The following is a 22,954-nucleotide window of genomic DNA, read 5'->3' as shown; positions in this document are numbered from 1 at the left end:
TTCTGTCACTTTTTTCGCCTATGTGTTGGCTAAGCTGGCCCACTGAAGGCGAGTTTATGCGGCTTTCAGTCGTATTCTTGCCATAAAATATAATTGGCCTTGGACCAAGCAGCTAATGCATTTTTTGCTCACAATCGAGGCGAACACGAGGCCAATGTTGCACTCGGTAATACATTGATTGGTCCATCATGATTTGACTGAGGTGAGTTGAAAGAATGGCGAAACCTAGTTTTACTGTAGACAGGCACGATTTTGTTTTTGCTTGGTGCTTACCGTATTCTTGAAGTGATAGTATAAAACTCGGTAGTGCTAGAGTGTTCACGGGTAGGATTAATATTTTAATTCAACTCTAAGCAATTGGTTGGCAACTAGTTCAAGGTGTTTGTGTGTAATTATGTATGTATTTGTGTATGTATGTATGTATCTATGTTAGGGTCGAAATGATTAAGACAAATACTATAGTGATGCAGTTGTGAACGTTTTTCATAGGATGCAGTGAGCTGTCCAGATAAGGTGATGCTGCATGTGACACTCAAAGTGACCCGCTGTCCCGTGCACAGATCTGTCATTTCCCAAAAATGGATACGGCCACGTTCCTTCTGCTCCACAAAGCCTCACACGGTTCAGGGCGAGGACACCAGAGAGACTCGCCTGAACCCCCTTAACATCCAGATGCTGTCAAGAAATCTTCACGAGCAGATTTTCCGAGGCCTGTTGCCGGAGTACAGAGAGGAAGATGTGGAACGTAGTGTAAGGCACTTGCACAAGCATCAACTGTGGGGGAAAGACACATCACTGTTAGAGGAAGTGGAGCTGAAGCTTCCCAAAATGTACGGGGACAATATTGATGACCACTTCCGAGTTTTGGCTCAGAAGCAGAGTCTTCCGTACTTGGAGGCTGCGGCCAAGCTGCAGCAAGCAAAGCTTCCTGCCATGCCTCAGCAGTGGGCATGGGAAGTTGGCTGGACATGCTATGATACTAACGGAGAGAGTCACAGGGTTGACTTCCCAGATGAGACGGCACTTGTGTTTGATGTCGAGGTGTGTATGGCACAGGGTCAGTGTCCGACATTGGCTGTTGCTTTATCGCCGACACACTGGTAAGAAGATGTCTTATGAAAAATACATGTATTTTTTTGCATTGCTTCAATAGTGTAATTAAAATGACACAATAATGTTAACTAAACAATACAGTGGTCCTGTGACTTACAAGTTTCATTTGTTCTGTGACCAAGCAAGTACGTGTAATTATACCGAGTCCCACGCCTTGTAGTATCATGTGTGATATGTTTTAGTGAGGGATGCAGGAAGGTCTGTTGTCTGTTGCAATGTGAGTTTTTTCATTTTTGTTGTTTATGTCCCAAGGGGACAAGAAATACATCAGCGATTATTTTTCTTTTCTTTTTTTCACTTGAAGGGAGCTATATCTAAAGCTTGCTTGCAACGTTAACCGCCCCCCCCCCCCTCAAAAAAAAATCTAATAAATAATTGCAACGTGGGGCATTTGTGACAGTGTGCCACTGTACATGGGTACCGTATGTTGCAAGTTCTTCACGAGTTTTTGTGTATTCACTACAAGGTACTCTTGGTGTAGCAAACGTCTGATCGAAGAGCGCTACTCTTGGTCTAACCAGCTCATCCTTGCTGACCTAATCCCGTTGGAGACACCGATGAACTCGGTCCGTCCACCAGGGGGTCAGTGGAAGGAGCGGCTCATTGTGGGCCATAATGTCAGTTTTGACCGATCTCACATTAAGGAGCAATACTTACTAAAAGTGAGTGTTCTGCAAAGGGTTGCATGAGTAACAGTAACTTTTGTTTTGACGTTTAGCCAAATTCATATGCATGTCTGTATTTATTTCTCAAGGGGTCTAAGGTCCGCTTCATGGACACTATGAGCCTTCACATGGCTATCTCGGGCTTGACTGGCTTCCAGCGAACACTGTGGATGGCCAGTAAGCTGGGCAAGAAGGTGGGCCTCCAGGAGGTGAGCCAGCACATGAAGAAAGTGGGACAGAAAAGAGACGGTCCTAAGGTTGGTGTATTTAACATTGGGTTTGAGTTTTCTTGTTTTATCTATGGACTAATGAGAAGCTTCGCTGATAAATGTATTTATTTATTTTCATATAGATTGGATTTTGGGACTGGGTGAATATTAGCAGCATCAACAACTTAGCCGATGTCCATGCTTTGTATGTGGGAGGTCCACCATTAGAGAAAGAGATAAGAGAGACCTTTGTAAAGGGCTCTATGACTGATGTCAGGAACCACTTCCAGGTCTGTCTGACTTTCCGTTCATTGTTCATTCTTCTATCCCTTTATCAATACACCAGTGTGCACTAACTCGGTCTTTGCTGCCCCCTGCAGGAGTTAATGCGTTACTGCGCTTCAGATGTTCAGGCCACACATGAAATATTCATTGAACAGCTGCCCCTCTTCATGGAAAGGTTCTAATAGATATTTCTCTTGAATAGGTGTCATTGCTGGATCTTAACAAATGCCTTTTTCCAAAGATGCCCCCATCCAGTGACATTCGCTGGAATGCTGGAGATGGGTGTGAGCTACCTTCCTGTCAATCAGAATTGGGGGCGATACCTGGAAGATTCTCAGGACATGTTCGATGAGCTCCAGAGAGAGATGAAGAAATCGCTCATGATTCTGGCTGATGATGCGTGCCAGCTTCTGGAGGATGAGAAGTGAGACCTTCATTTTTACAGCCGCACTTTGTCAGAGGAACACATTATTTTATTCCTTGAGTGCAAAATATATTGTTTTTTTTTTTAAACTTGAAGACCAGGTGTATGATTTTATCGCCTCTCTGGTATCCAAAGGTTGATACAAAGGTTTTTTACATTGAATAATATTATACAGACACATCTCAAATAATTCACTTATAACTTAGTGGAGTTAATGAACTCATTGTATACATCCATGTTACTCATGGGAAATACCTTTCCAACATCATATGTAATATTAACATTCATTGATGGTGAAGATTGAAGTTTTGTTTGCTATGAGTCATCAGTCAAATTATAAGAAATTAAATCATGTAAAAGTTTAAAGTCAACATCTTATGTATTTATCCCTAGATTCAGGGCTGATCCTTGGCTATGGGACCTTGAGTGGGATGTGCAGGAATTCAAGTTGAAAAAATTGCCTGCCAGCAAAAAGAAACAGTCCAAAAAAGCACCTGAATCCCAAACAGCCACTCCTCTTGCAGAGTGTATGGAAGGTATTAAGTGTTTTTTTGATTGAACAGATATAAACACATTACAATATATAAAAACAACAACTGAAACAAAAAAAAAAAACCAATCACCAATAGATTTTGCAGTTCTGCAAAATTTCCTTGTTCAAAGGGAGTAGGAAAGTGTACTGTACAAAAACTTAAATAGTCCTACCCCTTTACATCCTCAATGTGTTGCTAACCATTTTACAGTGCTCTTCATTCTTTTTGTTATGATTTCAAGATGGCGGTCCACCACCAGAGGACACTGCAACAGGTCCTTGTCCCAGCAGGCTCGCTGTGTATAAACTGAAGGAAACAGTGAATCGACTCCCCAAGAGAAAACAACACTTGCCTGGACATCCGGGGTCTGATATCCAACAGTCAGAACTTGATTTTTGCTTTGGCGTTCCACCGTTGCTCAATGTGCAATGCTTCAACAGGTGGTATCGTAAGCTGTGTGAAAAGATGGCTGGGGGCAGCTGGTCACCCGGAGCAAATCTCATTAGTCTTCAGATGAGAGTAACCCCTAAACTGATGGGCCTGACATGGGATGGGTTTCCCCTGCATTACACAGAGATGCATGGCTGGGGGTATCTCGTCCCGGGACGCCGGGATAACCTGGACTCCCAGGAGAGACACGTCGAGACAGCCCTTTGCCCTCACAGGTAACAAGTAACAAGTGGGCCATGGTCTATATTAGTTCTCAAATTGAGGCAGAATCAACTACAGCAAATTATGTGGTAACATTTAAAAAGAGTGCATAGCTTCTTTTGGGGACAAGAGTACCAATAAAATAAATATAGCAAGCCAATTAATGTTTCATACCTGTGTTAAGTCCAGTTAAGACCCCTGATATATGACACTGCTGCTATGTGATGCATACTGTAAAAGTCACATCTGCATAGCATTTTTAGCTTTCTCATAAAAGTTTTATCGCTGGCTTGTACAAGTGAGGCAAAGGGTCCTCAGTAAAAATATTTGTGGCTAGGCACCACGGCGGATAAATAAGAACAAATTATTGCTTTTGCGATGTGTAAATGCGCAACTTGTCTTTGTCAACGTTCAGTTCAATCAATGTGATTCTGATTTAATTGAATTATTTGCTAGTATCCTTAAAAATTAAATTGTCACTGGTAGTGAAATAAGACCTTGTTAGTGATAGCACTTTTTTTTTTTTTAATTACAAGTCAAGTCAAGCACTTTGTCATCCTACCACAAGGGAGCGTTTTTTCCCAACTGTCAATTGAGACCCATTTCCAACTGGCAAAAAATGTGAATAAATTCGTTTTGATATGACGGGAAATGACATTTTGACTGCTAATTTATCAAAATTTGCTTAAAAGTAAATAATGTGGTTGGTTCTAAGTAGGCTTCATTTTTTTCATCGGTTTGCACTCAGCAAGTACGTAAGTTCGCTGTGTTGCCCTGTGTGACAGTTTTTGACATGTTTTGTGAATTTGTTTTAATCATTCATTACTTATTTATTTATTGAAGTTATTATTTGTAAGTATCAAGCCTTGTTATATACTGCTTGTTTAAAACAGGGCAATAAATAGACATGATGAATAATCGTGATTATTATTTTAGCCATAATCTTGCAGCCCTGAGAGAGACCATACTTTGGAAGCATGTGCCAAGCGAGCGAGCAAGTGAGCAAATACAAATACAACTCGCCATTGGTTTCAGTGCGTAGTAGCGCGGAACATACAAAACCCGGGCAAATATGTCAACACTGGTTAGTTACACCTAGATTCCGCCGACATAAAGAAAATGAAAACAAACTCGCAACAGTCGAGTAGAATGCAGGACAGTCACCATAAGCGGCATTACAATTATGATGGGACTTGTGAGAAAATATTCTCCTCTGCGTCCAAAAAGTTTAAAAACCACTGGTCTAATTTATAAATCGAGCCTGCATAGAATGCATTTGAGTATTTATGCATTTGTCCTACAGAGCGATTGAACGAGTTTACACAGAGTATTGTGATCAGAACTGCAAGGATGGGCCTGAGTTTGTGGACTGTAAAGCATCAGATGACCTAATGTGGACAGACAGTGCTGTTTGGACAAAGGTACCTATGACTACACTGTAGTAGGCAAAAAGTACACCATGCTTGTATAAACTATCCATGCGTTTTCTATAGATGTGGGCACGTATTGAGCATTCCCGTAAAGATGTTCCTTCCTTCACATTGCTCCATCTATAATTGCATTTTAAAATCCAATTTTCCATCAACCCGGTGCTACTAAAAAAAAAAAGATGTGCTTGGTTTTGCTTTTGCCCCACACCAGGTGGAGGAGTATGGGTCATTGGAGAGACTAACTGAAGAAAATGGAGTCAAAGGACTGTTAAGTGGGGTACCAGAATTGTTCTTTATTCACAAACTTTGTTCCAATGTCATAAAAAAGTCAATTACTGCATGAAAGTCACTGTATTTATAGACCAGCCTCATCAGCCTCCTTTTGTTTTTCTTTTGTCCTTTGTACAGAGGCAACAACAAACCCGCAAACCCCAGCCTGCCCCAGAGGAGAGCCCTTGCCACTATCACCAAGGAATCGGCCCCTGCCATGACATAAACATACCTGGGTGTTGGTTTTTCAAACTACCACATAAGGTAAGGCGTCATTGCTTGATTAGTAAGTGAATGACATTACACTCAAGTGTCTTTCTTTGTTTCAGGATGGTAATCAAAATAACGTTGGCAGTCCGTTTTCAAAAGACTTCCTACCTAAGATGGAAGATGGTACCCTCAGAGCAGGAAGGGGTGGGACCAATGCTACACGTGCCTTAGAGATCAACAAGATGATGTCCTTCTGGAGGAACGCTCATAAACGCATAAGGTTAGCGCAGCAATCCATGGTTCCATTGTCGCATGTGGCTCCTTGATGACTCTGCTGTGGCTCTTGGTGAATTTGGAAAATAATGAGTGTCATCTAAATTTAAATGGCAGTAGTTTGTTGGATTTCCAAATGGAATTGTCAACATGAGGTTATTGTGCTCCTGGAATGTTAAAACATTTTAAGATTGTAGATGTCAGTGCCAGTCAAAATTTTGGAAACTTCTTCAAAGTCTTTTTTTCTCCCCTACATGTTAAATAAATGCTGGTCCTCCAGACTATGAAGCAACCCGCAAAGAAAAAGGTTAAGATGAAAATGCTATTTTGCTCATTTAGATTTTAGATTCTTCAAATAGGCAAAATTTTGATGGCAACTTTGCACATCCTGGTATTTTCTCAGTCAACTTTATGATGGGGATTTTGCTCTAAGGCCTGGAATGAGTTTCAGTTCACAGCTGAACTTTACGACCTGTCAGTGTGATGAAGGTGTTTCCAGACGTTTACTGGTATTGTAAACATTATAATTGGCTATTATTTTGCAAATATGCATTTTTATGTTAACTGATATAGTCCTTAATGCAACAGCCTGACACACATGCGATAAAATGCGATAAAACAGATGGCATTTTTGATTTGCATTTTTGGAGTGGCTGCAGGTAGATAATCATTAATAAGTGTTGTTTAAATGGTCATTTTCATGTTATTTATTTTGAAATGCAAATTTAGCCTCACTTTAAATATGAAAAATATTTTGTGGCCCTGAGTGTTTTTTTCCCCCACGGGAGACAGTCAAAGTGGCTCTTTGAATAATTAAGGTTTTACTCACTAAATAATTAAATAAACTGACGGATGCCACCTGGGCCAAGGACTAATCCACTAAATTTATAAATGAATAGGATTGGAGGTAGGGTTACCGTGGGATGGATTATGATTTTGGCTGTTCTGTTCATGTTATGGAGTTGTCCAAGAAATACTTAAAACATTAAATGTCAGCGCTACAAAAAGCCTACACACTGCACTTGAAAGTGCTTGAGTTTGATATGGAAAAGTCCTTCAAAACTGATTTGATGCTCTCATTATAGCTCCCAGATGGTGCTATGGCTACGGAAGGGAGAACTTCCTCGTTTTGTGAGCAGGTTGGCCAGCTACCTCTGCATATTATCACAATCGACCACAATAAGTAAAGCAAAATTCACTATTCATTCAATGATTGATGTGGTTCCCAAAGGCACAAGGAGTTTGATGAGGAGGGACAGTATGGTGCTATATTACCACAGGTGATCACGGCTGGGACGGTCACGCGAAGGGCTGTGGAGCCGACATGGCTGACTGCCAGTAATGCACGTGTAAGACACACACACACACACGTTTGTACAGCCACACCTTGTGAGGTCATCCATTGGCATAACCTTAACCATCAGAACTGATCGCCTAACCTTGACTTCAACCATAACCCAATTCAAATCACTTTTCACCAGAGGTTTTTGGTCCCCATTAACCGCAAAAAAGGAAGGAACACTGTCCTAACTATCCACTATATACCCATCTAGTGAAGATTTCCATTTTATGATGCTGTTCAAATGTTTGGTAAATATACATTAGGTTATCTCATAAACAGTGCGTTCAATGTATCACACAATGCATTTTGAAAGGTAACAAACAACCAGAGGTCACTAAAGAAGTAATGAATTTCGTCTTATGTCGCGCTGATGGTTAAAAACAATTGTGATGCATTTTAATGAAGCTAGGCTGAAGTCTGCAGAACTGAAGATGTATATATACTACTTCTACACTTGATGTAAAATGACGTATAATTGTGGATAGGGCGCACGATTACCGCCAAAATAATAATCACGATTATTTTGGTCAATATTGAAAGCACCTTTATTTTTCACGATTATTCATCATGTTTGGGTGAACATGTTTATTGACCTTCTTTTAAACAATCAGTATATAAACAGGGCTTCAAGGCCTGACACTTACAGTACAAATAATAATAATAAACTAAAATAAATAAAGTAAATAATTCAAACATTCACCCAAGACATGTCAAAAATTTGGCACACAGGGCAACACGGCTAACTTACTTGCTGAGTGCAAACCAATGAAAACAATAAGCTACTTAGAACCAATCACATCGTTTACTTTTAAGCAAATTTTAATCAATTAGCAGTCAAAACATCATTTTTGGTCATTTCAAACCGAATTTATTTCAATTTTCAGATTTTTCAAAATGGGTCTCAATTGACAACTTGCACTAATATATTAGGGATCAGGTAAGAAACAATGCCACTCCACACTGGTAAAATAGAGTGAGAAAAGCAGAGGCTTTTGTCATGCAAACATGTGGGAAACATTGCCCCTTGGTGGTAGGATGGCAACGTGCTTGATTTGACATGTAAGATTAGGCCTTTTAAACATTAATATCGCTGAGGATCAAATGAGCTAATTGTGGTAGCCAATACTGTGATTGCGATTAAAAGGTAATTCATTGTGTAGCCTTAGTTGTGGGGGGTACCTCAAAAAGTTACAGCAATTGGACTGTTGCCAAGTTGAAATCCCTAAATCCCTCCCACGGTGGGAGGAGCTTTCATTGTCAACAAAAGAACACTATCATCGCAACATGCTTTAATGCAGTGTTTCTCAACTATATTTTGCCAGGCCCCCCCCTCGAAAAGAGAAAACTTTTTGCCCCCCCCAGTCGATGCACTGACTATACATAAGATTATTATTGATGAAAATTGTTTAAGTATACCTACACATGTATCCTTTTTAACATTAACAACAGAAAAACACAATATAAATCAACTTTCAACAACTGTTAATTATTTTTATCGCGTTCATACGGGTTACAGCTTAGTCCAAAACAGAAAAAAGAAGCAAGTGCACCAAAGTGCCTGAAACTAAAAGAAAATGATGAAAATTATGACTATATTGCAATTACATTCCACATGACAAAAAGTGGAGGAAAAGCATGGTGTTTTGGGGGTGATTGGCTGTGCCATTTTTCCTCTATCATCCATCCAAAGTGATTGGGGAGCATCGAATGAGAAGTCCGAAGCAGCTAAAACGATTTGTGTCCTCAGCGGGACAGAGTGGGCAGCGAGCTGAAGGCGATGGTGCAAGCCCCACCAGGTTACCACCTGGTTGGAGCTGACGTGGACTCTCAAGAGTTGTGGATCGCAGCTGTGCTCGGAGAGGCCCACTTTGCTGGCATTCATGGTGAGATGTAATATTCCTTTACTTACTATTTCCCATGTTCGCATCGTTCAAGGTCATGGCGTAAGATGGAGTCCTACCTGTCACGTAATGCGCTTGTAAGCCAGTCATGCAACGTCCTTGCCTATCTGATAATTGTGCGCACTTCAGGTTGTACGGCCTTTGGCTGGATGACGCTTCAAGGAAAGAAGAGCCAGGCCACTGACCTGCACAGCCGTACCGCAGAGGCCGTGGGCATCAGCAGGGAGCACGCCAAGGTGTTCAACTACGGCCGCATCTATGGTGCGGGTCAGCCCTTTGCAGAAAGGCTGCTGATGCAGTTCAATCATCGCCTTAGTCAGACAGAAGCTGCCAGTAAGGCCAGACAGATGTATGCTTTGACGAAGGGCTTACGCAGGTACTCTCATTCGCGACGCGGCGGTGCCTTCACTCAAGAGTTTCGAATGGTTCCGTAGCCACGCTCGTAACACAAAGCAAAGTCAACTCATCCGTCCGCTCTTTTTGACCTTACTTCCTTAGCGGCTTGTCCGTGTTTCCATGGACACCGGTCCCTGTGGATTAGAAAATGCTGTAATGCCATTGGCTAGTGCTTTACAGCCTTATCAACTCGTTCTACCTTTGTACATTGTATATAAAAACTACGCTTGTATTGCTTGACTCCGCACATTGCTCGATCATGTTTTTCTCTGGTATTACTGTTACTGGTTTTACTTCAGTTCAATGGACACCATTCAGTTATTTTCAGCACACACTTTTTTTATAGTTTTCATCGTTGATGAAAAAAAAAAAAAAACTGGCAAAATACCTGCACAAAAAAAATGCTAACTGTGAGCACAAAACAGTGGGCTTTCTGAAGCTTGCTTTTTTTTTTTTTTTTTTTTTTTATACAACAACTCGAAGCCAAAAAATTGAGAAAGCGACATTACGGAACGTTAAGGAGCTCTTAAGTAAGGTATCACTGTAGTTGTTAAAGGTTTGTTAGCAGTGTAACACATCTGTGTGTTTTTCGGGGCGGGCCAGATACGAACTTTCGGACGAAGGTGAGTGGTTGGTGACCGAGCTGGGAATCGAGGTGGAAAGGGTAGAAGATGGAAGCGTATCCATCCAGGAATTGCGCAAGATCAGTAAACTGGCCTCACAGAGGTGAGAAAAGAATCAACCCTCACAATCACGCTTTTGTGCATCTCAGTCTTGAGATTAGCCTTTGTTTTTTTTTTTTTTGTTTGTTTGTTTTCTATGAACCCATAAGCTCCCGACGGAGAAAGTGGGATTTAGTCGGCAAGCGAATGTGGTCTGGGGGGACCGAGTCAGACATGTTCAACAAACTGGAAAGCATTGCGCATTCGGCCCAGCCAGCGACCCCTGTATTGGGCTGCAGGATTAGCAGAGCTTTGGAGCCCGGGGCAGTCAAGGATGAGGTGAGCTAAAGAACGGGACACCAACAAATACTTAAGGACAATTTGATTTATTTTAAAAAGAAAGGGAAGGCCCTATTAGTTAATCACTTAGCAAAATAGAATTGAGAAGCACTGCCTTATAGACAGTTGTGTCTCTTCAAAAATGGAATCTCATTTTCATTAAATAGCTGCGGTGCAAGAGCCCTCGTGATCCAAGTGAAGAAATGAGGCAAGTCGATGTGTGAGATTTTGCATTGATTCCAGCTTTTTCTTTGGGTCAGTTCATCACCAGCAGAGTGAACTGGGTGGTTCAGAGCTCAGCGGTGGATTACCTTCATTTGATGCTCGTAGCGATGAGGTGGCTCTTCGAGGAGCACGACATCGACGGTCGCTTCTGCATCAGCATCCATGACGAGGTGCGCTACCTGGTCCGCAGTGAAGACCGGTACCGAGCGGCACTGGCTTTGCAGATTACCAACCTTCTTACCAGGTCCGTTAAATGATGGGTGGATAGGCCCCAATGGAAACCAACTGGGTTTTGCGGTTATTCTTTGATGCATCTTTCGTCTTCTACAGGAGTATGTTTGCGCATGCGTTAGGCATGCTGGACCTTCCACAGTCGGTCGCATTCTTCAGTGCGGTTGATATCGACACGTGTCTGAGAAAAGAAGTGACCATGGATTGCGTGACCCCCTCCAACCCCACGGGTGTGGAACCTAAATATGGCATTCCACCTGGTGAGTCCAAAACCAACTATAGTGTTCCTTTCTTTTTTGCTTTTGCTCGTCATGGTGGCAAAAAAATTCCCCCAAAAAAGTGAAATCCATTAAGTAGGACACCCGCCTCCCTTACATATGAGAAAAAGATTACTGCAGTACACTTATTTACCCAAATCCTGATTAGCCCTTATACAGTAACTGTACTGTTATCCCTTCCTGCTTCCATCCCTTGGCCAGAGTTGCCCTCGGAGTGATGATAACATGGAAGCAATGTTTACACTCAAAATCCCAATACGTATATTACAACAGTCTATGTTTTGTCCTCGCTGTATTGCTCCCGCCGCGTGTCCTCACTCGGGTGTGAGGCGGAGATTGCTCCTGGAGGTGTAGTCAACAGCTTGGACAAGACTGGCCAATGAGGACATGAGTTGTTATCTATATATATTGTGAAATAAGAAATAACTTCATAAATGTACAATTGATCTTGTAACACCATTGATACTCAACATTACTTTTTAATGCAAGATAACAAAGACTCTATACAAGTCAGTTATGCATGAAGAAAAACAAAACAAATGCAGTGTTTCTAAATAATTACATAAAGCAAACGGAGAAAGCAGATTGATACACAAGACGTGCTTTCAGGCGAAGCGTTGGACATCTACCACCTAGTTGACATCACCAAAGGCTCCCTCAACAAAGGAAGATAGAATCTTGTCTTCTGGACCGGGAAAACGACTCTGGAAAACATTTGAACACAAAATGGAGAAATGTCTGGAAGCTCCTGAGCATGCAAACAGCAGGTGTGGAACCAATTGGAGCAGCTTATTGTTTTCGCCTCTTCTTCTGTTTGGGTTCTTGAGTCTCTTCCACATCTTGCGACTCCTAAAGGAACAGAACGACATTCAACCACTGAAAGCAGGTTGGGACAAGTTGATCCCTTTTTGTGTGGACCTGACTCTGACCTCCACATTGTTGTCCTGTTCTTGCAGGGCTGCGTCCAGAGTAGCAGCGTTAATGCGGAAGTCTCTCGAGGTGCTAAGTTTCATGTATTGCATCAGATTTACCTGGGCAATGGACATGAATGAAAGTCCTTAGTTTTGTTTTCTTTTGTCCACCTAAGACACATTCACACATACCTTTGACTTCTTTGAGAGTGTGATGATGTATTTCTCATACTGTTCAATGCTGAAGATCAAGTTGGGAATGACCTTTGTCTGGCGTAGAAGTTTGGCCTACACAAAAATCCAAGAAGAGTGTCATCACATCATTTTTTTTGTAAATTGTGCTGTTTTCACAAATGTTTTAAATAAAAGTTACAATGTGGTGCAGCTTTTACAAATTTTGTTGTTTAAAAAAAAGTTACAATGTGTTTATCAAATGTATCGTGACATGTAGATGTGATGGCCGGTGGAATTTTATAATTATAATTTTGTAATTGGCAGTAGGGCTTGCTGACTTGGGCCTTTTCTCTTTATAATACAGTAATTTGTCAATTCGGGTTGGTGGTGGAGGCTCACTGCGGAGCCTGTAGAAAGTCTATTTTTTTTTTTAACTCATTAACCCATTCAAAGATAAGAAACTAAGCACTTCGGTTACTGTTCTTAATGGGACACTAGCAGTGAAAGACAAATTCATAAGGGGTTGAGAGTGTAATTAATCCAATTTAAATAAGCTTCCAACTCACCTATGACCCTCACAAGGGATTGAATCAATCAGTAATTGTAGCCTGTAGTCATTAAAATAATTTCATCCCTAATAAACAATAAACACTGCATAAGGTCCTTACAGTGGCAGCAGTGTTCACTTCATTCTTCCTTTTCTTCTTGTCTGCACCTCCAACATCTGCTTCTCCCCCCTGCAGAGTATTTCATATTAAATAACAGCCAGTATTCAAACTAGGCATGGGCTGGTTTTGAGAACTTGAATATTTTCACACCTGAACATATGTGATGAAACAGTAGCACTGTGGGGTCAGATGGGATCCCGACAGTTTGACCTGCATTGTGGCACGTTAAAAAAAAAGATACAAATGTAGGCATGGCGTCATCTGCAGTGCAAAACTCCTTCATTGTCGCTAAGACTCACCAGCTTCTCAAAGCGTGACGGTAATTTCCCGCTCTGACTGGCACAGACTTGAATGTACTGAAAATGTGAAGAAAATGCATTTGTATCAAACTGGGTGCAGTACATGGAGAATTGCACAGTAAGTCGACAAATACGCACATATTTAACAAGCGTGGTGAGGATGGTGTAAGTGCGACTCAGCACTCTGAGCAACGTGATGGTGCAGGTTCCCAGCTGCAATGCAGTCTGGACCAACTCGTTCAGTGCAGTAAGAAGGATTCCAAGCTGCAACGTCACTGCTTTCTCAGCAGGATCCTGTCGGCCCGCAGGCTGCGTGGCCTCTTCTACTTTACGTCAGAAACATAAAGCCCCGATGAGCGTTGAAAATTTTCATACGCAATGGAACACATCCACTCGCAATCAATAAATCAGACGGCATCGGCGGAAAAGGCTCCCTACCTGGGCTTGGTTTTTCAGAGGCAATCTGGCTTTTCTTCCTGCCAATTAGCCAATCCACTTCATCGAGAACCTTGTCTACTTGAGACAGGACCTGCAGCTGGAGGTAGAGATTACAAACGTAACGTCTATTGAGAAAAAGGGATTTAAGAATTTGGAGTACGTAAAACATAAAATCACAGTACAAAAAAAAGCCCTTACTGCTGCTGTCATCGCTGTTTTCATGTTGACAATAGCGAAGTGAGACTGTTTTTCTACCTCCACATCCTGGGGAAAAATACCCCCCAAAAAACAAACTATGAAATGAAGCTGCGCATCCATCCATCTTTTTTCAACACCCTTCGGTAAACTTGAGCCTGAAGAGCGATGATCTACTTCTTCACTCATTGTGTCCAGGATTTGAGCTTGGCAATTTGATTCCTTACCTGATCAATATCTCCAAGGTGGCTATGGATGTCCTGACAGAGTTCAAGCAACAAGCTGGCAGGACTCTTAAAAAGAACATGCAGGCTGAAGAGAAGTGATAGCAGCCCCTTGGACAGAGCAGAGTCCTCTTAAAAAAAAATAGCAAGGAGGCATATTGGTATGAAAACGAAAAGAGTGACAGTGGCCGGCGTGAACCCACCGAAGCTGGTCTCCTTGCAGATTTTTACCGTCCACGAGATCATTTGGGCAAACTGTTGATTTGATGCGGGTGTTAGCACAACTTAGCAATCCTAGTACGCGTTTGTCAAGCAAACATTTCCTGATAGTATACGTACCTGCTCAGAGGAGGGCTTTAGCTGGAGTGAAAGCACACTCAAAATGTTGACCAATAGCTGAGCTTCTTTGCTGTTAAATTCATCCTCTCCTCTACTCAACTGAGCGAACAGCGCTCTCTGTTGACAAAGAACGAGTACAATGGATAAAGACAAAAATTCACACTCACAATCTCGAGTGTGTACAATTTGAGTCTTCAATTAACCACTTTTGAAAAATGGGAAGAAACTTAGGCAAGCATGCAGGAGCAAACCCCAAATACCTGAAATTGACGGATGTAGCAGTACATCATCTGTTCACAATCTTCCGACTCATCAGTGTCCTCTGAGTGGTCTAGAAGATAGAATGCAATGAAATTCTGCCGACTACTACATTTGAATGCATGTGTCTTAACGTCTGTTTAGGAGTACGAGGCGAACCGATGGATGAGAGAAGTTTGGTCATCTTATCAGGGTAGCGCTGGCGGCAAGCAGTGAATATCCCCAGTAGACCTTCCAGGCTCAACTGTGACAGGCTGGACCGCTTTTCTTTCTTCCCAGCATCCTCAGCTGCACTGGGGACGTTGGTGTACCGCCACATCAGCACACTGTATATTGGCCATTACCATTACGTTACAGACTGTTTATCTTTGTGAACAAATGCCGGAACACATTTTCCTTGAATGCAGCTATAGAGGATTCCTACCTTGTCATTTCGCACAGGAAACGGAAGGTCGAGTCTGAACTTTGACCATCTGGGCCATCTGTAATACCGGTCTCTTCCAGCTGTTGGACCTTTTGCACAGCCACGCAAAGTGCGTAACGTACAAATTCACCACTGGAGCGAAGCACGGCGAGAGCTTCCTCTCTGCTTTGAGAGCTATCTCTGAAAACCACAATTTTGTATCTTTGTTACTGTTGCCAAGCACGCTTCCTCGCTGTAGTCATTTTAAGCAGTATATGAACAAGGCTTGAGACTTACAAATAATAATCATAAACCCAGTAAATAAATAAAGTAAATAATTAAAACTCACCCCCCAAGACATGGCAAAAATTGGGCACACAGGGCAACACAGCTATCTTACTTTCTGAGTGTAATCCAATGAAAAAAATAAGCTTACTTAGAACCAAGCACATTATTTACTTTTAAGCAAATTTTAATCAATTAGTGGTCAAAATGTCATTTCCCGTCATTTCATTCATAACCGAATTTGATTGATTTTTTTGCCACTCAGATTTTTCAAAATGGGTCAATTGACAGCTCGCACAGTATATATTAGGAATCAAGTGAGAAACAACGTCATTTCACACTGGTAAATAATATATTAAGATGAGAAAGCAGACATTTTTGTCATGCAAATGTGGGAAACATTGCCCCCTGGGACAAAGTGCTTGATTTGATTTGTAATAATAACACTAAATAAAAAGACTTTTAAATAATAATATCGCCTCATTTTGCTTTCCGTGCATTGAAAACATAAGAAAAGAGAAAAAGGAAACGTGGAAGAGTTGAGTAATTCCAAACACACTGCAGTCAAGCCTTTGGGGAAAACGGGAACATTAATGGAAATATAACTTTTTAATATAATAAAATCTCACCTATTATTTGATACATTTGGGAGATTTTACATCCTTCCTAGGTTGCTTTATGCACATGAATACATTTTTTTTACATGTGGTGACCAAACATTTATTCCACACTAATATTCAAAGGTACCCTGACCAAATATGTTATTTCAAAACTGTGGTGAATGAAAAAGGGAATAACTTACAAGAACTGAGCATACTTACCTAAAGAGCACAGTGACAAGATTTGATATAAAGCCCATTGAGAGTAAACTTCGAGGTGTCTTGTTTGACTGTTGGCGACCTTTTCCAGATTTCTCCCTCAAGATCTCACACAGTTTGTGGTAGCCGGTAAACAGCTCCAGCAGCTCCTCAAAGGCAGGTTTACTAAAAGGGTCATCGAAAGATTCCATTTATGGAATTTATAAACATTTTCCCCACATAATAATGTAACACAAAAACAGGAAGTGATAAATACCTGTAATTGCTCTTGACAAAGTTGTACTCTAAAAGGACCTCATAGAGTCCGATAACGAGCACAGCATATATATTATTCTTCAGACCAACACTGGACACAGTGGAGAATTCTGCTGACTTGTCCTAATGACACAATTTTATTATCATTTACTGATAGAAATACTGTAACTGTGAAGAATGTGGTTGTATCAAGTACAGGCAACTCCCTGGTCTCAGATCAATGTCAGTTTGATTCATGATTCACAATTTTCATATATACAGTAGCATAATGATACCATTTCATTGGTAGAGTTTCCCATGCGTGCATACCAGTTCAAAGTCCTCCATTTCACTTTTGATCATGCGTCTTGTGATGCTCTCTAGAATAGTCTGTAGCTCAGACTGGTAGCCCTCATCCTCGTCGTCATCATCACTATCGTAGACGCTGACCTTGGCTGACTGCCGCATGTTTGTGAGCCACAACAGGCACTGTACGGTACAACACACCAGGTGGGCCTGAGATAGAAAAGGATGCATGTAGCAGATACATGCAAAAATCTATATATTAAGGCATTCATTGTAAAGATAAGGTTTCAGTATTACTTGAACATGTTAATAATTGTTCATCTAGAAGAACAAAGGTCAGCGATGAGTTATTACCAAATGAAAAGCAGAAAACCACCAGCGCTAAAATTCAAAAGTACCAGAGGCTCCTGAAGGTGGATCTGGTCTCCATGAGCTGTGATGCAGGGCTGCAGTTTCACAGGAGGCAAAAGATCTTGTTCAGGTTCGTAGTACCTTCTCAACTAGGAAACAAAAATAAATACTATATAAGTACTGTATATATAAAGGCCATCATCATGAGAGTGGGGAGGTATTTATACCTGTGAGAAAAGGGTCTGCATGATGGAACTTGCGAGCTGGGAGTTGCGACGAATAACATCATAGAAGCCCTGGACAACATATCAATCAACATGGCACATAATAATTAAAAAAAAAAAAAAAAGATTGTACATTGTCATTCACATGCAATATAAAATTAGGTTGTGACTTTCGACTTGTCTCGATTGGCAATTAAGTCAATGAAATATCATCATATTAAGCTTTTCAAATCATAATCTCTGTATATCCTCCACAATATGAATCGAAAATAAGATGAGTTGAACATAATGCTGAGGAAAGCAGCACAAACCTCATAGAGCATGAGACGCACATCAGCCTGCTGGCCAAGGCAACGACGCAGGCTGCTCAATATTTCCAGACAGAATGCCTCATTGGCTGCAGCATTATATCGAGAGTGAACATCCACTTGGATCTAGTTGAGTTTACAGGAAGACAGTGAAGGCATCGGTCGGAATCGGTCAAAAGCACATTTACCTACCTGGCTGGAGGAGACTGTCTGGCTGCATTGGCTGGATGCCAAGCTGCCAAGCACTTTGAAGTTCTTCAGCAGCAACAAGAAACCTGTTACAGCAGACTTCCGTCCATCCAGTTGGCTGTTAAAGAATCAAAATAGATATTTTATGAAGATTTCAAGGTGCCCCTTGAGACACGTCGTCTATACCCTGAGACAGCATGAGCCACTGTAGCCATGAAGCCAATACCATCAAAGTGAAACGCATGGTGGCCAATGGGCCACAAAATGGAATTTGGAATAACCCATATACCTTGAAAACATAGCCTTGCGAAGAACCAGAATCAATGCATCTTTCATGGACATGCTGACTTTCAGCAGAGGCTGGAAGACAAACGGTGAGAACCTTTCACACATCTTTCTCTTTATGCGTGTATGCTGTGAAGTTTTAGTACCTGGACAGCTTTTAGCAAGCCCTGCACGGTGGGAAGAGGGAGGTATGACAGATGATCAAATGTCTCTGTAACTTTGGAAGATGACTCCAGCAATATCATTGGAGCAGAAGTTACAATGTCTGAGAAGAGGTCTGAGGACACAGAGAAACGGATCTCATACAAGAACAGTATCAAAAAACAAATTGACTAAAAGTTAATAACGTTGAGTTTTAAATACATTTTGGTAATCTCTTGGATCAGCCTTTGTAAGTGTACATAATGATGAGGCAACTGAGTGACAATGGTATTACCTAAAAAATGCTTGACAGGTGAGGTGGTCTTTGTGACCAGTCGATTCAGAACTTGTTCCAGTATCTCGCCTCTGATTGCCTCATGCATCTTTAAGAAAAGAAAAAAAAGAACACCTCACAATAAAACAATGAATAAATACAGATACAGTACTCTATTTAAATTAAAAAAATACCTTAAAACTCTGGATGAGCACCTGACCTCCAAGCTTACATGCCATCTGAGTGGGGGTCCGTGGAACGGTAGCAGAAGCTCCAGTGGTCTTTGCAAAAGGTCCTGGTTTAGGTCCAAATGTATCCATGAGAAAAAAGCCCAGCTGCACCAGGCTTTGGGTCACATGATCCCACCCAAAGACACTGCACAAAAAGGATCCATGAAAAGTTAGTAGTTTTTAAAAAATAATCTACAATCATCAATTTTCTTCCTCTCCTTCTCTATGAACACATTCGTAGTTCACTATTAAAGATATGAATGTTTACAAAGTACATTTCTTGTACAGTTAATAAAAAGGTAAGATTCTGGAACAGATGATATACAGTAGTTCATTGATTTTCTGAACCAGAGTAATTTTGTTTGTTGCAAATAATATAACGTAATCATGGCATGTATATGTTCACACCTGTTCTTCACCGTGTCCATAATCATCTCAGCAACGTCACAGTGCCCAGGCAGGAGTTCCTGCAGGAACTTAGATCCTTGCAAAAGCTGCTCATCTTTGAAGTTCTTGAGGATTGCCCCTTTGAAAAGTTCAAATACCTATCGAATCCAGAGAAGCTGGGCGGTAATGACTTAAGTGGAGAAGAGACAAATAAAGAAAAAAGGAAGCAACATCTCGGTCACAGCTGACCTGTTCCTCATAGCGCTGAATCCGGGCAACAGAGAGTAACAGGGCGACGCTGAAAGGGCAGAGGTCTTCAGGTGAAGCCTGGTCAAAGGGAATCATTTATGACATCCATGAAATATAAAGGTACATGAAAGGATATGTCAAACCTAGACAAATGGGGGGTGCATTGAACATACTGTAAAGAAAGATTTTGGGTTGACTTAGCCTTTAATTAAATAAAGTAAATTTTATAGAGTGACAGATGAGACATGAGGTACCTTGACGCTTTTCAGAATTTCTCTCCCAAGTTCATGATCGAGTCTCATAGCAAAGACAATATGGAGGATAACAGTGCCCTCCACGTGTCTTAACTGGTCCTGTGGAATGGACTGAACTTCTAAATCTGAGTTCCTGAGAGAGGTAAGGAATTCGATGAAATGCAATGATTGTTTAACACGGACAAGTTCCACTTGCAATATTGAAATCACCCACTCTGCATGTTTCTGCTCCTCTTGCTGGTGAAGGTCCTGCTGCTTAAAATAACTAATAATTCCACTGAGAACCTGTTTCTTGCAACCCTAAAAAGTGCAGCACAGTCATTTAGCCTGCATGGAGGACTTACTTGATTGCAAAACTGTACATGTCCGTCACACACCTTTGCAGATAACAAGAGCAACTGATAAACAAGAGGTGGAATCTCCTGCAGGTCGAGTTTGCTGAACATCCGCAGCACTTTCTCCACCACGAAGCGCAACTCATCTGATGACAAGGGAACATCCCTGAAAAGAGCCCGAACTCAAAACCATAAGAATATGACTTTGAAATTGTTGATAAATATTGCTCAAGCGAGAGAGCCAAGTTACCTGAATATGGTGGTCAGGTGGATAACACATTGTGAGTCCCATCTGCAGTATCAATAAAAGTATGTAGTGAATTTTATACTTTAGGTGTAAATGACTATTCAGTCTTAATTAGTTTAATTAGCAACTGTTATTTAACACGTTGCTTCGCAGATGTTTCTATGAATAAAGATGAACAATAGATGATTTTGTAACGCCTGCAGCATGTGCTATTGCAAATAGCTGACCTGCTTGAGCAGAGAGTGTTGATCAGCTGTTTCTTGCATTGCTCACCACTCAGCTCACCTGTGGTGGAAAAACATAAAACAGAAAATGCGTTTGTTTTTTAATAGTTTGATCCACATGTACTGCATATGAGCAAAGCCATCCACTACTTGTACTAACCTTTGCCATACGACAACGTTTCACAAGCTGTCATGGCAGTAAGGACAGTAGGAAACAGCTCCAAAGACTTTCCATTGCCTATTTTTCCCATCTTGATTTCGTCAACAAATAGCTCTGCAAGTTTTGCAAGAGAGGGTCCAACCAGACTGTGTGTCTGCATTAGAATTAAGACATTGAAAGACATTTTGGAGTTAGCCTGATGAAAAAAACAACACTTCTCACCCAAGCAAACACTGCAAAAGCATTGATCCTCACATTAAGTTTCCACAATCGTTGTGTGTTGTGAAAATCCTGTTCTCTACTGCATTTCTTCCATGGAGAATTAATTGTTCAAAACTGTTATTTCATTTTGATTATGTTAAACAATATCTGCTGCTTTTGTACCTCCAGCATAAGCAGTCCAATGATATCAGCTGCCACTTCACTTTGGAGGTCACCAGACTCACACAGAGGGATGCAGTGTTGATAAAGCATCAGTCTGCGTTTTGACCCTTCAGTAGATCCAGGTGGCGAGCCTATAGTGGCAACATATGGTTTATCTGAGATGAACACGAATGGCAAAATGGTAACAAAAGCAAACGTGAGCCTAGTGTGACCTTTACACACAAACCTTACAGGAACGTGTTAATGGCTAGTATAATGAAGAAAGGGGTGCATAATTACAATTTTAATGGAGTTCTTACCTTTGAAGATGGCTTTAATAATTGTACCGATGGTCTTGCCCTTCAGCGCACTATTGGTAATCAGCGTAGTCAACTTCAAAACAAAGAATTTTGTATTTTACATTACTAGCCAGGTGAGCATAGGAACGGATGGTGAAACTAGGAGGAACGGATGGTGAAACTAGGCGTATATGTCAACGCAAGTTACCTTGCCTTCGTTGAGGGATGACAAGTATTTTTGAAGTTCTCCAGAACTGTCGCCATCTGCTAAGGAAATAATTCTGTCTATTTCAGCCTTCATCTTCGGAGGAAAGAGAGACCAGACGGAGCAGGGCTGACGTAAACAATCCTTCCGCAAACTCCTTGCAGTAGCGTATTTCCCGCCAGCAGCGAGTACTTCCGGTTCTTTTTTTCTCACATTTTTTCCACTCATAAACGTGGTTCTATTGAACCGACAAAATTATAGGAAAGTATAACAAACTACATCCACGACGAGACTGTTGATTAAACTATTTCAATCCGATAATATTAAAACAGTAGATTTATATTAAGCGCATCGACCGGTGCATCACAACGGGCCAGTGGCGCAATGGATAACGCGTCTGACTACGGATCAGAAGATTCTAGGTTCGACTCCTGGCTGGCTCGGAATTTTTGGCCCCCTCTTAAAATGTTTTGACTTCACAGATGATGTTTATGAAATGACCAATCATCTATTTCTGTATTGCTTTTCCTCACAAGTATGTGGAGGCGCTTCAGCAGTGTAGTCTGGGCGGCAGGCGTTATCCAGTACAGTACATCTACCCTATCACAGGCCACGTATATCCGTAGATAAACAGGCGTCCTTCAATTGACTAATATGTTTTTAAAAATGTGGGATAACGTTATACAAGCACAGAAAGAACACGCCACATAGTAAGCTGAAAATGTGATCATCTTCACGAGTAAACCAAATAAATAGCAATAGTTATAAGCAATCATTAGAACTCATATACCCTCTCGCGTTAAAGAATCGTTACCTCATCAGTGTTTTGAATCTGAACACTGAGCACCAGTCCTAAAAAAAAAAAAAACTATCACCACCCCGATCAGACTGTGCAATAGTAGGGGATTAATTGGGGCCAACCAGCCCTACTGATGGTCAAAATAGACCCGATTTTTTTCTCAAACAAGCTATTCTACATACTCAACAGTTAATGCGCGGAATATTTAAAAAATGCAACGGTATATGCTGAAAAACTGAAAAAAACGAATGATGGACAAAACGTGCATGGAGTGTACGAGATTGTGTTTGCTGTGATACTTTTGTGGCTCTGATCAATATGGAGTCAATGATTGGCAAAGTAATTATCACCACTTTTGCAAAAAAAGAAAAGTGTGCCGATTCCAGCCGACCAGATCCGTGTATCTACCGTTTAAAAGTTTGTTAAAAAATGCAAGTGTAT

The 22,954-nt window shown here is 41.2% G+C and overlaps 2 protein-coding genes and 1 non-coding gene across 9 annotated transcripts; 2 read left to right on the top strand and 1 right to left on the bottom strand.

Moving 5' to 3' along the window:
* The first annotated feature begins 18 nt into the window (after nt 1-18).
* polg (polymerase (DNA directed), gamma) lies at nt 19-12,848 on the top strand. 3 transcript variants are annotated; one of them, XM_088417322.1, is made up of 24 exons: nt 19-202; nt 561-1,100; nt 1,580-1,775; nt 1,868-2,035; nt 2,131-2,277; nt 2,368-2,447; nt 2,514-2,696; nt 3,090-3,232; nt 3,471-3,594; nt 3,670-3,894; nt 5,184-5,301; nt 5,522-5,587; nt 5,719-5,844; nt 5,910-6,070; nt 7,149-7,202; nt 7,295-7,412; nt 9,153-9,288; nt 9,436-9,682; nt 10,306-10,428; nt 10,535-10,703; nt 10,964-11,172; nt 11,259-11,419; nt 12,047-12,323; nt 12,394-12,848. In XM_088417322.1, exons 2-23 carry the CDS (start codon nt 673-675, stop codon nt 12,109-12,111), a joined length of 3,447 nt encoding a protein of 1,148 aa, XP_088273448.1. In that variant the 5' UTR covers nt 19-202; nt 561-672; the 3' UTR covers nt 12,112-12,323; nt 12,394-12,848. The 3 variants fall into 3 exon arrangements, with proteins under 3 accessions (XP_088273448.1, XP_088273447.1, XP_088273446.1); XM_088417321.1 differs by having other exon boundaries at nt 490-1,100; XM_088417320.1 differs by having other exon boundaries at nt 490-1,100; nt 3,471-3,894.
* fanci (FA complementation group I) lies at nt 11,897-21,859 on the bottom strand. 5 transcript variants are annotated; one of them, XM_088417315.1, is made up of 38 exons: nt 21,718-21,859; nt 21,531-21,603; nt 21,232-21,362; nt 21,103-21,156; nt 20,848-21,001; nt 20,691-20,748; nt 20,467-20,508; nt 20,259-20,382; nt 20,096-20,181; nt 19,882-20,014; nt 19,628-19,705; nt 19,400-19,536; nt 18,956-19,136; nt 18,783-18,870; nt 18,493-18,623; nt 18,351-18,421; nt 18,065-18,179; nt 17,876-17,998; nt 17,568-17,636; nt 17,388-17,489; nt 17,014-17,199; nt 16,706-16,827; nt 16,453-16,614; nt 15,368-15,547; nt 15,103-15,269; nt 14,946-15,016; nt 14,686-14,802; nt 14,550-14,601; nt 14,350-14,477; nt 14,126-14,191; nt 13,928-14,024; nt 13,628-13,815; nt 13,490-13,546; nt 13,341-13,400; nt 13,191-13,259; nt 12,541-12,636; nt 12,367-12,468; nt 11,897-12,286 (listed from the first exon to the last, which is right to left on the bottom strand). In XM_088417315.1, exons 1-38 carry the CDS (start codon nt 21,808-21,810, stop codon nt 12,227-12,229), a joined length of 4,023 nt encoding a protein of 1,340 aa, XP_088273441.1. In that variant the 5' UTR covers nt 21,811-21,859; the 3' UTR covers nt 11,897-12,226. The 5 variants fall into 5 exon arrangements, with proteins under 5 accessions (XP_088273441.1, XP_088273442.1, XP_088273443.1 ...); XM_088417316.1 differs by having other exon boundaries at nt 13,628-13,812; XM_088417317.1 differs by lacking the exon at nt 21,103-21,156.
* A 225-nt stretch (nt 21,860-22,084) lies between these two features.
* Nucleotides 22,085-22,157, top strand: trnar-acg (transfer RNA arginine (anticodon ACG)). The gene has a single exon. It is a non-coding gene; the product is annotated as a tRNA-Arg (tRNA).
* The last annotated feature ends 797 nt before the right edge of the window (nt 22,158-22,954 follow it).

The sequence above is a fragment of the Hippichthys cyanospilos genome, chromosome 6 (assembly GCF_059441005.1).
Source record: "Hippichthys cyanospilos isolate Australia breed blue-spotted pipefish chromosome 6, RoL_Hcya_1.0, whole genome shotgun sequence".
In the NCBI taxonomy this organism is placed as follows: domain Eukaryota; kingdom Metazoa; phylum Chordata; class Actinopteri; order Syngnathiformes; family Syngnathidae; genus Hippichthys; species Hippichthys cyanospilos.
This window is presented reverse-complemented; position numbering and strand designations above follow the sequence as displayed.